The 14931-nt window shown below is 29.1% G+C and overlaps 1 protein-coding gene across 2 annotated transcripts in view; it reads right to left on the reverse strand.

Moving 5' to 3' along the window:
- Positions 1-14659, reverse strand: part of LOC129917687 (IQ motif and SEC7 domain-containing protein 2) — a 311301-nt gene extending 296642 nt beyond the window's left edge. The window contains exon 1 of one of the 2 annotated variants that reach the window (XM_055997742.1): positions 13617-14659. In XM_055997742.1, the coding sequence (XP_055853717.1) occupies positions 13617-14110 (494 nt within the window). In that variant the 5' untranslated portion in view covers positions 14111-14659. The remainder of the gene's footprint in view (positions 1-13616) is intronic. The other variant, XM_055997741.1, reaches the window with a different exon arrangement.
- Between the last annotated feature and the right edge of the window lie 272 nt (positions 14660-14931).

Genomic DNA, 14931 nt, shown 5'->3' on the forward strand with positions numbered 1-14931 from the left:
ACAATTATTGTTAAAGTTCGATTTCTCAAAATATCTTCCAACCAAATATTGCCACCAACGTGCAAATATTTTACCAATAACACAAGGATCCCACAATCAAACCACAGTGGAAGCATTTTGTAGCTCTCAAAAATGAATGCCTTTCTAATTAAACAAAAAAATCCCAAACGGAAAATGCTTCTTCTTTTGTTTTTTTTTCTATTTTTTTTTTAAATTTTATCAAACCTAAATTTTTTATTTTAACGTTTTAAGAATTTCTGGTATTAATCTGCTAACTTGATCGAAATATTTACCTATACTTTTCACCCACTAGTTGTTTTTTTTTTTTTTCTATTTTTATATAAATCAAGTTTTTAAAAAATGCAATGTTGTAGTGCATTTGTAAATTCCTCATAACTCAAATTATAAGCTACCTATTGCTTTTTGCTAATCTGATTTAATTGACATTTTAACGTTTTTTTCAATAAACGAGAGATATGGCTTCGGGCCATTATGGCGACAAAGTCGATCTATAGAACTACTTTAAATTCAAATCTAGTTAACTTGCGAGTACCTATTAATATTTATTGTTCTATTAGTTAATTTTTTCCAGCAACAAAAAAAAAAGAAAAACAAAACAAAAACAAATCATATCAACTTTTCCATATTCATTCCCTCAAACCTACTTTGAATAATGTATCATACATTTTATTATAGAGATACTTGATGACTTGTGTCAACTGTGAACAAAAAAAAAAAATTAGAATCGCAAATTTTTGTTGATTGAATTTGGTTACATGGCGCCCGTAAGCTCATAAATTCTATGATCTCATACTTGATTTCTTTTTTAAATATATATTTTTTCTACCAGAAAAAAACTGCATCTATTAATAAATTATGAATTAATGAAGTGTTTTGTTTTATGTTATTTTATTACAACGCAAAAAAATAAATAAAAACAAAAAAAAAATATCAAAAGAATTTCATTCAACATTAATTTGTGAAGAGAACATTATAGATCGTGTTGAAAATTTTTACTGAAATGCGATGCCATAAAACTGACATAAGCTAATAAATTTCATAAAAATTTTTCTTCGAAAAAAAAGTTGATTTGTTTTCTGTTTGAATGTGTTATGTGTAATCCAAAGATTGGGCAAGACAATCATCAACTACTGTGAAGTCTTCATCAAAATAAAAGGCAATTGACCTGCTAGAGTCAATATGAATTTTTTTTTATTATGAAAAATGACCAATTAGTGTCTTCCAAGGTTCTTACAGAGTAAAGGGATTAACAAATTGAATAGAGTGCTAAAAGTTTTTGTTTATTAGAAGAGTTGAGCAACCATATTGTTCAACTTTTAAATTTTGAAGCAATATCAATTTTTTCTTGCTGATATGTTATGGATTAATTTATGTACATAAATATGTTAATTTCTAGAATTTTTGTTTCCAATTCTATTTGAGTTTTTTTTTTAACTATCAATTATTTGTTTGAGGTTTTTAGCATTTAATGATCATATTTGACTAGTTGATAAAAATTAAATAAAATAATTTTGCTAAGTTTTAACAAAACAAGATACCAAATAACTTCAAAAAAAGCTACACGAGTAACTTCCAAGGGAAGCATCAATCATATTGAAATTTATTCATTATTTTTTTCTGGTAATAAGCTGATTCAACTTTCATTAACTATGGAGGTCGATCAAACAGCATATATGTAGGTCCATTTTTGGTCAAATTAAGTATGCAAAAAAAATTATTTTCGTTCCATTTTACTATCATAAGTACAGAATAATCGATTCAAAAGATAGATTCAATGGTCCTAATCGCATTTTTTTATTTTGAATTGTGTTGATACAAATCGGCTTTTGTTGTTTTGATTAAACAAACATTTTTAATTTTTTAAATAGCAATGTTGACTATATAAACACATAACTCCATCAAAACGCTATGTTTTCACAAGAATTAACATGAATTAATGATAGGAGATGTATGATTTATAAAATTCAAAAATCAGTGAAAAAAGTGCAATTATTATAGATGTTTAAACTGACTCCTTCAACGTCTTGAGCCTTAAATTAATTATTTATTTCAAAGAAAATGTTCAAGCATTTAATTCGTGAATAGTTTTACAGAATAGAAGGCGTACACTTTGGAAATACAAAACTATTTCTATTCCCGTTTCAGAAAATGAAAAACAATTTTTCTAGTTTCAAATATGATTTTCGATTAAAATAAAACATTCATGCCAAATTATATTTCTGTACTTAATTGTATTTTCTATAAAATAATTGTTTTTGATTTTTTTGGTAGATAACACTTTTTTCCACCTTAATTCAAAGTTACGAATTGAATTAGGTAGGAGATTCAAGAACCATGAACAGGAAAATTGGTTTTTTTTTTAACAGCGATTAGCGATTATTCAAAAATAGTTGATATTTTTCATGAGCACACACGGAATCGCTAAGAAAATCATTATGATTGCTTATTAGTTCAAATGTTTTCCTCAAACATTTTTTTTACATATGTACATATTATAAGATACAATTATTGAAAAAAGGGAGCGGGTCATAATTCTGCTTGTCAAAATTCTGTACGACAAAATTCTGTGGGGTCAAAATACTGTAATACCATAATTCTGTACGTCATTATACTGTACATACAAAATTCTGTACGTCAAAATACTGTATCAACAAAATACTGACATGCAAAATTCTGTTTTGTAAAATTCTGTACGGCAAAATACTGTATATCAAAATTCTGTAAAAATGCTGTAAAAAAATATTGTTTTGATAATGTAAAAAAGTGCGCGCGCACTTTTTTACATTATCAAAACGATATTTTTTTACAGCATTTTTACAGAATTTTGATTTACAGAATTTTGATGTACAGAATTTTGAAATACAGTACTTTGACCAACCAGAATTTTGCTATACAGAATTTTGACTTTCAGAATTTTGTTCCTACAGCATTTTGCACATACAGAATTTTGACATACAGTATTTTGGCATACAGTATTTTGAATACAGAATTTTACAACATACAGAATTTCGACCCCAACCCTTGAAAAAAGTATATTAAAAAAAAGGGAGCGGGTCATAATACTGCTTGTCAAAATTCTGTACGACAAAATTCTGTGGGGTCAAAATACTGTAATACCATAATTCTGTACGTCATTATACTGTACATACAAAATTCTGTACGTCAAAATACTGTATGAACAAAATACTGACATGCAAAATTCTGTTTTGTAAAATTCTGTACGGCAAAATACTGTATATCAAAATTCTGTAAAAATGCTGTAAAAAAATATCGTTTTGATAATGTAAAAAAGTGCGCGCGCAAAAACGATATTTTTTTACAGCATTTTTACAGAATTTTGATTAACAGAATTTTGATGTACAGAATTTTGAAATACAGTATTTTGACCAACCAGAATTTTGCTATACAGAATTTTGACTTTCAGAATTTTGTTCCTACAGCATTTTGCACATACAGAATTTTGACATACAGTATTTTGGCATACAGTATTTTGAATACAGAATTTTGCAACATACAGAATTTCGACCCCAACCCTAAAAAAAAATATTTTTTTTTCCCTTTAAGTACCTATTTTTGACGTCAATGTTTAGCGATTCTGAAACCATTCTCACTTTTGGAAATTGCAAACAAATTTTTCACTTTTATGCAAAGAAATATTTTTCTTTTACTATGAGGCTATGAATGTATTTTTCTGAGCGTTACTTAATTTCTCATGTTAAACTGATATTGTTTTAATAAACCAAATGATTTATTTGAGCATATTTTGTTCCTTCCTGAAAACAAAGTTTAACAAAAAAGCTTTCAAAGTCAATAACAACACTTACAAAACTTTTGTCCAAAACATCTTAAAAATACATATTATTTAAACCATTGGTCTTCTTTAAAGCTGACATCAATTACATTCCAATTCCATCTGTAGTCTTTATCAAATTGCCACTTTCCCATTAGTCTCCATTAAAGCTATAAACTCCTACTTATTTGATTTAATACCCTTAAATCTTTATTTGATTTATAACTATAAACAATACAAACAACAGCTCGGACTCAATAAAACTCATTTTGATTTATTTTATCCCATTTCGTAGGTACCGTTTGTATATAAAAAAACAAACAAAGCTATAATTTTCTAATATCGGAAACTATACCTACAATAATACATATTAACACTCTATCCCCCCAAATGCAAAGAGATATCACATTTTACCGCACGATTTTGAAAAAAAAAAAAAATCTTTACCTAAGCTTCAAGATGATGGTCATTTGGGGAGCACCTCTAAACCATTTGTCTAAATTGATGTTAATACCTACGCTGCTGCTCCGTTTGTCGGTCGGTTCGTCGTGGACTAGTGGTTCCGAAAAATTTTAAGAAGAAGAGGAAATGTAAAGATTGGCCCCTTTGGGGAAAAAAAAAACAACTTAAAGGAGTACTTACTCCAAACGTTTACATTCACTTTTTTTTTTCTAAGACTACAAACATGCACTTATAGGTAAAGTATATTAAGAGCCTACAAACGCCGACGTAATAACAATACTTTAGCCTATGCGAATGAGAAGAGAGGAGAAAAACAAGCTCGGAAATCAATTGACAAATTGATAGAACTCAACAGGTTGACATGTAGATGGCTGCTGTTGTCAGTCTTTGGTTTGGTTTTTTAAATAGTAGGGGTGAGCTCGACGTAAAAGGTGAGTCATGGAAGTCACTTTACTAAAATAAGCTATTACGTGAGTAGTTAACAAGTCTGATGAAGTATTCTAGGTTGGTACTCGTCGTTCAAAAGTGGACTGCTTGTTATTCTTGTTGTTGTTGTTTGTGGCCACATTGTGACCACTGCGTGGTATAAGAAGAGACCTTAAAAAAGAGCAATGAGCATTTCAACTTGTTATTTTGTATTTAAAAATGTTCTCTAAGAGCGATGGTAAGCAAATATGGTGGTGGCAGGTTTTTCAAAGACAATGATTGATGTAATAGTTGAAAATTCGTTAGTCTAATTTGCGATAATGTCGGTGGGTATTTTTTTTTTTTTTTTTTGTTCTTTAAGATTTCAAGAAGGAAACAGAACGTTAATTTGTAATTTACATCTTGACAAGTGAGAAGTTGGCTCAAGGTGTGAACACAGAGGTGTAAATGGTATTAACTTGTTAACTAAGATTCGTAAGGCCATTAATATCGAATTGTATTTGGAGGAATTTTCGCATTTCCAACTAATGTCTTGATTATTTTCATAAAATTATGTTTTTAGGATTAGAAAACAGTTCTAACCAACTAACACAACAGGTATTACTTTTCATAGAGCTTGTATACAGCTTGCTTCAGAATTTAATTTTTTATAGAAGCTCAAACTTGTTTAAAACTTCTAATAAGTTTTTTAAATACTGTTTGAGAAACTTAACCGAAGAAATCTTGTTTTTCGGATAAGCTTCGGTTAACGAAATTAAAGAAGCTTCACAGAAGTTTTGTATTTATGGTTTTGAAATTGAATAATCTAGCTCGGACTTTTTTTTTTGCTTTGACTGAATAATCTAGGTCGGACATTTCTGCTATTTGAAGTGATAAAGTTTTTGATTTTGTTAATGAATATTCTAAAATGGTCGAGTGGGTAGAGTGGTGGACTAAGAGAAAGCAAGTTCGATTCCTGGGTGAGGTACAAAAATTATATGCTTTTAAAATTATTAAATATTAATACATATAATAAACTAATAGAATATTTTAAATAATATTAGATTAAAAGATAAAATCAATTCATACATTTTTTTTCTATTATGTATTTCGATAAGACTTGTATTCAGGAGATATAAAATTTCTTCCAAAGCTATCTGTCAAATCTCAAAGCTTCGGTAGAGCTTACTTAAGTTTAAATGAAGCTAAAATGTAACTTCGGTAATACCTTAACCGAAGCTGAAATGTTAGTTGGGTATAGAATTCAAAACTTCTTTCTTTTTTTCTTTCTTTGTTAAAGTTCTTCTAAAACCAACTCCAAAGTGTTCAGAAGCAACTTCAACTTACTCTCTACGAAATGACTCGGTAACTTTTCTTTCAAAAATCTTTAATTAATTTTTCTTTGTACAACTTTTAATAGTCTACACATGGAAGTGATTAAGTTTGACACCTTTTTGGTTAGATTGATTTACAGAAAGAATAAATATACACACACAATGTTAAAAGAATTTCCAAACCCCTTCCATGTACACACGAGGAATGGGTCATTTAATCGCACCCTTTTTTTCTGCAACTTAATATTAACTGCCAAGAACACCACAAAAGAATTCGTTTTGGTATGAACACTTCATTACACATTCCCCATTTTTTTTCTTTGGCCAAACATAAAGTGCATGTTATGAATGGGCTATGACTATGACACATGGTTTAGTTTTTTTTTTTTTTTTTTTGTTCACTTCATTTATAAAGCTACAAACAAAGTTGTATTAATTTATATTTGGAGAGCTGACTCATACCCGTTTCTCTATAATAGTCATTCCACCCTCTTCCATCGATATATAACTCAAATTCAAAAGATAAAATAACATGAATTTGATAAGATTAAAAATAAGTTGGAAGAAAAATGTCAAAATAGAATAATATTTGCTAAGCTTTATTTGTTATTTTTATTTAAACGACTTGATGGAAAATATTGTACAAACAGACGTGTTTCTTGCCTTTGGATATTTTTCTATTTAGCTTGCCACACCTTTTTCACCAAACAACAAACATACCTGACATTTTATCATCAACTGGTAGTTAATTAAATTTTTATTTTTAATCTTCAAGCTTTTGTTTTATATTTGGAAAAATTTTAAATGAAAAATTTCTGACAACAAACAAACAAAAATGCCACCAGGACGATGGACGAAGTCGACCTAAAGAAAAACAAATGATACCTACCTATCTACTACCTAGGACCTATCCTGTGTGAAAAGGTCTCTGAGTGTCCTTTTTTTTCATCATCAAGGGTGTTGATTATTATTATTTTGTTGTCACAGAAATGAGAGGAGTAGTATTAATGAAGCAACAAAAAGGGAAACAAAACATTAAATAACAATGAGTGAGAGAAAACAAAGAAAGAAAGCCAAAAAAAAAAAGGGTAAAAGGAAGTTGGTAGTATCTATTATAAGGACACTGGAAATGGCCTTTTTTTTTCTTTTATTTAACAAGAGACATTGAACTTTCAGTGGTGACAAGGCAAATTGATGAACGGTGGTTAAATTTAATTAAATGTAACTTGTTCATTTTCTTTTTCCCGGAAAGGAAAATTAAATTCAGTATATTGGATCTAGGGAGCTTTATTATGCTTTGACTAAAATATTATTTGGTCATTTAACCCGAATTCGAGTAAGGAAGCGACAAATTTTTTTAATGACTGAATTTAACAGAAAATGTTGAGCGATAATGGTTCCGAGTTCCGCTCTGCTCGATCGATCTTACAGGTGAGTTCAAATTCGAAAGTTCGGACTCTAAGCGTTTATTCAACTTTTAAAATATTACTACTTAAGAACCACTTAAACTTATACTACAGTGAAGCTACCGTAAAATACAAAATTAATTCGGTTTTTGTTATTCAAACTAATCATCACTATTTATGTATGTATTATAGATTTTATAGATTCATTTGTTAGATTTTCAAAGAAAATGTTAAATTTTGTTGTAAAAATGTGTATAATACAAGATTAATTTTTTGAAAAGACTGTCAATCGAAAAATTGCCAGAATACAGCTCCTTTTTCTCCTAAATGTTGAACCATTTTAGTTAATAATTACAAAAAAAAAGAGAAAAAAGAACAAACGTTTAGTAATTTTTCTCTTCTCCAAAAAACATTTCCCCAAGACTTTTCATTCAGAATAGGTCTGATTGTTTACCAACTCATCATTTATACAAGCCTCCTTGCTTTAATCAGAAAACAAATCCTATACCAACATTCTTTTTACCGAAGTTAGTACCTTTTTTAGTTTTGTGTTGAAAATTGATAAGAAAAAAAAACTTCAGAAGGGACAATCAGAAGCAATTTAATTCATATCGAAAAGCGTTTTTTTAGGTACACAAAAAGAAAAAAAAAACATTTTTTTTGCGCAATTTTTTACCTTTTTAACCAGGTGCCTAACTAACACACACAATTTTCTGTTTAGTAAACAAAAAATATATCTAATCTTATCATTATTATGTTTTATTTTGTTTTTTTTTTTTATTTTGCCCTGATAATACTGTGTCGGTATCTTACAAAAAAAATCTACCCACAAAACCACCCCAACTATAAACTTCTGCATTAAAGTTCTTAATAAATATTTTATTAGACTCATTAAAATTTGTAACACTGTTTTGTTATTGTTGTCGTTTGATAAATAATTCATAGTTTAATGGGATTGGGAATTAAATACAATTAATCATCAACTATTTAGAGAATTATCTTGTAATTTCCGGCTCAAACTACATAAACATACATAATTTTTATAGACCAATAAAAAACAGAAACAAAAAAAGCCTGTTTGTTATGGTGAGACATTTTTATTAATAAGCGGGCTTTTAAGTTCTTCATTAACAGCAAGATGCTAATTAATTTTATTTATTCATGTTTGAGTCTTTCTACATTTTTTTTCAACGCATTTTAATAATACAGAAAGACTCAAGAGTCGTTCAAGAAATGTTGGTGTAGGTTGTTGTAGTTTTTTTTTTTTTTTTTTGGTTTTGTTTTAATGAAACGACGAATTAGTTTTGACCACAAAACATCAATTCACAGTCTAATCATAGTAGAGGTGGGATGCAAATGAAACATTTTAGGTATTTAATTGTTAGTTTTGTAACAAATTTATGGCAAAGAGATAGAAATCATTGATCAATTGGGACGATAAACATGTTTTACTAATCAAAATAGACACTTTGCAAATCGTTAACCAAAAGCAGAAGAGTTATTGGCAAATATGTGGGTTTAAGATTGATACCATTTTTCGTCGAAATAAAATAGAAGCAAATTGGGATCATGGATGACCTCCTAAGAGAAAGGCACGTGTGCCAAGAAGCTTTTGGAATTAAAAAAAAAAAAAAGAAAAATAGTAAAATGAATGGACTATAAATGAGTTCTACTCCAAAATGCATTTCACCCAGGTTTAACTGTGATCCTATCAGTTAGGTAGATAAATAAATTTTTTATTTTTAATCATAAGATTAACAATATTTTTTCCTAAGACTAATGTGAATTTCTATTTGCCACAAAAAATCAATTGTTCACACAAAGCTACGAATTAAAATAAATCAATTGGCAATACTCATTAATTTGCCAATGGATTTGATACAAAAAGGCAAAGGCAAAGTAGGAGACGTCCGGAAGAAAATTGGTGCCTTAACAATGAAAGAATTGAGGTTGTTCAGGAGTTTAAGTATCTGGGAGTTTTGTTGACACATAACCTAAACTTTACTAAGCATTCTATCGCCAAATGCAAAGAAGCCAAATTAGCATTAAACATGATGTGGCCGAAATTTTTTTCTAACCAAAACGTTGATTTAGCTTCTAAGTATCGTGTATTTAACGCAACAGTTAATGCCTCCATGTCGTATGGTGTGCAAGTTTTTGGTTATATACCCTTCGAATCTTTTGAAAGCCTTCATAGGCATTTCTTCAAGCGCTTGTTCCGGTTACCAAATTCAACACCTAATTACGCCATATATGTGGAGTCAGGCATAACACCTATTTATATCCAAAGTTTAAAAGCTAATGCGGACTTCATTGTTAAGATTATGAGAAGAAGCGATAGGTGTCTTCACAAAACAATTTTGAAAAACCTCCTACATACTAATGCTTCTCCTTTCAAGGAATGGAAGGAACTTGCATTTAACCATGATACCACTCTAACTCTATCAGATTCAAATATTAATGATTGGGAGGATCAGTTCGCGAATGTGATTGCAAAAGTTGACAGTAAAATGTTCAGCGCAAATCTATCAAGAGCCACGTCTTCTACTGCAAGAAATATCTACAGACATTTAAATCACAGTCTCGTTTCAGATTCCAATTATTTTAGAAGTGAGTTTACTGCAGAAATTATTAGTGTAATTTTTAGAACCAGAGTTGAAATCTTAAACTTAAATTTTATACCGCACCGTAACGATCTGTCGCAGGTTTGTAATTTATGTAATAGAAGAGACACAGAAGATATTAATCACTTCTTGGCGGTATGTCCAATTTTACAGGAAATACGCCGGTTATATTTCCAAGAAAGTTTTTTATCGCTTCAACAACTTTATGAAATTTTAAATGGTGAAGCTGGTTGGCTTAATCTTTATAAATATTGCCAACATGCTCTAACGTACCGTAACAGTTTTTAACACTAAATCCTATAGTTATTGTGGTTTAAAATTATTTTATTAAATGTTGCAAATCTACATCAAATGTACAATGGTATTTAAAGTCATTAAATTTTCGAATTTCATATTATTTTATTTTAAACTTTATTTTTCTCTTTCATTTGTTTTTCAAATCAATAATAAAATTAAATTTTTTCTTACTGCAAATTAGCAAATTTGTTATTAAGTTAGAATTATGTTTAGCTTCTTTAAATTTACAAAGACCATTTTTGAAATTAATTCTTATTTATAATTTTCGTTGATATAATTTTATACTTATTTATATTTTATACCTTCTATTTATTTCTTTAACTCAAACGAAATGTTAAATCAGGCAGACGGCAAGATTGCCATGTCCTTATTCTTAGGAAAAAACTTTGTAAATATTGTTGATGAAATAAAGAATTTATCTAATCTAATCTAATCTGATACAAAAATCTCTGTTTCAAATGAAATCGACATAAGATCATGACTGCCGGCTTCCTGAATTGACATTTCATATAATGATAAAAAATAGTATAAATTAAAAAAGAAAATGTAAAATTATTAAAAAGAAAAAGAAAAATAAGATATGTTTTATTTTTTTAACTACATAATGTGTACTAATTTAAAAGTAATTATACAAAAATACAATAATTTAAAAATAATAAAATTTTTTGAATTTTTGTATTTACTCAAAGTAAAATTTTGACAATTTTTTAGTGACTTGAAATACAAAAAAAAAAAAAACAATTTTGTATGATTTGCAACATAAAATAGACCAGTGCCGATGCCTTCAAAAACATTAAAAAGTACAAAAAAATCATAGCAGGATGAAACCCATTGGAAAAGGAGGGGAATATGATAAGAATGAAAGGAAAAATAAATTACGGGCGAGCCGAGTTCGGGAAGTGGGAGGGTTGAGTTTTTTATGGTAAAAAATGGTATATCTCGATTTCCGGCAAAACTACAAATCCTATAGAAAAAAGTTGTATGGCAAAGTTCTAGGTAATAAAAAGATCTACAACTTTTGTATCAACAATTTTTTCACATAACCTCAAAATTTATGTGAAAAATTCAAAAAACCGAGTTTTTGGTTTTTTATTTTTATCTTTTTCAAAAACAAAAATTTTTCTACGAAATTTGGTGAAAACCTACCTTATTATATCCCAAATACACTGTAATTTATTTGATTTAAAATATTAATTTGTTCACCTTATTTTGACTTAATACCAAAAAAACACCCTAATTTTCAATCGAAAATTCACGTGTCAAAATATCAGCTTTTTTCAAAAAGTCGGTGGGCATTTCGGTCGTTAAATGTCTATTTTCTGATGGTGTAAAAAAAATTTTACATTAGTATACTATAGAACATGTTCTAGTAAAATTAAAAAAATGAAAAAAGCTTGAATTCGAAAAAAAATTTTTATCATTGTTTACAATTTTGGTCTATTTATTCAAATTTACACTTTAATTACTCAAAAAACGTAAGATTTCATGTAACATTAATTAATCTTACGTTTTTTAAATAATTATAGTGTAAATTTTAATAAATAGGCCAAAATTGAAAATAATGATAAAAAAAATTTTCGAATTGCTTTTTTCATTTTTTGCATTCTCCGAGAAGATGTACTATGGTATACTAATATACATTTTTGTTTACACCATCAGAAAGTAGAGATTTTAAGAAACAAAATACCCAACGATTTTTTGAAAAAAGCTTTTATTTTGACACGTGAATTTTCGATTAAAAATTAGGGTGTTTTTTTTTAAATTAAGTTAAAATAGAGTTAAAAAATAAATATTTTAAATCAAATAAATTACTGTTAATTTGGGACATAATAAGGTAGATTTTCACCAAATTTCGTAGAAAAAAAAAAACATTTTTTTGATAAAGATAAAAATAAAAAACCAAAAACTCGGTTTTTTTAATTTTGCACATACATTTTGAAGTTATGTGAAAAAATTGTTGAAACATAAGTTGTAGATCTTTTTATTACCTACAACTTGCCATACAATTTTTTCCATAGGACTTGTAGTTTTTCCGGAAATCGAGACTTACCATTTTTTACCATTGAAAACTCAACCCTACCACTTCCCGAACTCGGCTCGACCGAATTTATTTTTCCTTTCATTTTTATCATATACACCTCTTTTTCCAATGGGTTTCATCCTAATATGATTTTTTCTTACTTTTTAATGTTTTTGAAGGCTTCGGCACTGCTCTACAAGGGTTTTTTAAAATTAAAAAAATTTCTCAACTTTTTGTCTTTTTTTTGTTCAAAGTTATACCGAAAATATTGTTGGAAATGACGAAAAAAATACTGTAAAAGTTTCAGCCCTTAATATTAACATTAAGTACCGCCGCATCGCAAATTTCTTTTACCCATATGATTTACATGGGAAATATTGTGTTTTTGAGTTTGGAATTGTATAGCTTTTTAATGGTTAATCAAAATGGCTAGATTTAATCATTTTCTTGTATAAAATTGAACGCTTTTTTTTGAATCAGTCTAATAGATATACTTGCGTTCAAAAATGCTCCAATGACATTAGAACTGTCTTTTTTTATGTTTAAAAGATTTTCAGTCCAAATAGGATGAATTGCATTAAATACATATTTTATGTTGTTTGGGTTTTTGAGTGCATACAAATCTTTGCCCTGGTTATCAATTAGATACAGTTGTTTCCTTCCAAAACACAAAATCAACTCTCTTATTGATCCGCCTTATGTTTGACGAACTAAGTTTTGTCAATATGAAACCCAATAGCCTAGCCAAAACAACAAATAAACAAGAACTATGTACCTACAACTTCCTTTCCCCATAACCTAGTATCTCTCTCTCAATATCAATGTCATCTTCCCAGTGTCCCACAGTAAATTTTGTATATTTTATTTTACCAAATCTTCTATTTGCTCAAGACAAAAACTCCGATTACATGAAAAAAAAAAAACTCCATCATTTAAGTGTTTGCCTTCAAGACATTCCATTCATCACCTAAAACCGAAGACGGAGACCTCCTCTCGTCGTCTCTTTGCAATGTTTACCTAATCTCATTTCTTTTTTTGTCTCGTTATCTTATCATGACTTTACTGATGGATGATACACCCTAGGGACACCAAAATATACACACTTAAAACCGAAGTCATATCTCGTACACAAAACGAAACAAGGTTTTCAAGGGCAAAAGACAAGCTAAATAAAATTTGATTTTCTATCCGTGAAATGAATTTCTAATAAGAAAGATTAGATAACCAACCAATTTGGTCATCAAAGTAGAAGCTTACCTTTCATGTGGCAATCTCTTTAACTCGCTCATATCCAGTTCCAAACGAAGATTAGACACTTCGCATACAAGACGATCTCGATCTGCTGAAACTTCACGCAACTTCTCACGAAGTGCAAAGTTCTCACGCAACAATTCCTCAACATTCACTTTAACGTGATTGTTAACAGCAACAGCTTTTGGTTGTTTATTCTGTTGCTGTTGCTGATCTGGGTTTGGAAGCGATGGAAGCGGTGGTAGCTTTCCATCAAAAACTAATCCACCACCTCCAAGACTACCAACATTGCTACCATTTGGCAGCAACATTATATTGCTAGCAATTAACAAAGATTGCGTAGTCTGATGCAACAGGGCGGCTGCTGTATCAGTTTCCAATTCCATTTCTAATTCATTGGAATTATTTAATATATCCTGAATGGATTCAATGGCTCCATCTGCTGGTGGTTCAATACCACCAGCTCCAGAACCGTTTGAGATAGTTTCACTATCGCACATAATTTTTTGTTTAAATATTTGCGTGTTAAATTATTTAACACTTTTTTTTAATTGGTTGTGTGGTCTCCTTAATAAGATTGACTTAACCTCCGCAGGAGGTCGCTGTTGCACACACAAATTTGATGGAATATACACACACACTCAAACACAGAGGAGTGAGCCACCAACCAAGAGAGAACAAGAACTTCACTTGATTTTTTTTTTTTTGTTTTGGGAAAAGAATATCCCCGGTTTTTTATTTCTTTTAAAAGAAAAATTCTTTCGAATTTTATGAATTTCCTAAAAGATTCTGATTGATTTACATTTTTCTCGATTCTTCAATAAAATAAATAAATTTAATTCTGATTTTTCTGTATTCTTAACAAATACAGAGAGAATAGAGGAGAGAATCAATTCAAAAGAATGCCGCGCGTTTTTTTTTGTTATTTTTTTTTTCCTTGTGTCGGTCGTTTCAGCAAGGAAAAAAAAAAACACAGACGATATATTTTCACACTAGCGTCGTTTTTACTACATCCGTCGTTGAACAAACCGGAATGGAGAATGAGAATGATATAAAATGATAAAATATAAAACAGCGAGGAATTATATTTTTTGAATGTAGACGAAGTCGAACGGTAGTTTTGTAGGTAGGAATGATTTGGGAAAAATTCCATGTTTTGTAGTTGTTTGTAGGAAAAACTGGTTTTTTTATATGAATTATTTATATGTTGATCTCTTTTACTCAAAACTGGAGAAAGAAGATGAAAAATATTGTAGATAGTAGAGGATGGATGGAAAATGTAAACATGTTTTGTTTTTTTTTTTTTTAATTTTGTAATGAG

Source organism: Episyrphus balteatus, chromosome 4 (assembly GCF_945859705.1).
Source record: "Episyrphus balteatus chromosome 4, idEpiBalt1.1, whole genome shotgun sequence".
Taxonomy (NCBI): Eukaryota; Metazoa; Arthropoda; class Insecta; order Diptera; family Syrphidae; genus Episyrphus; species Episyrphus balteatus.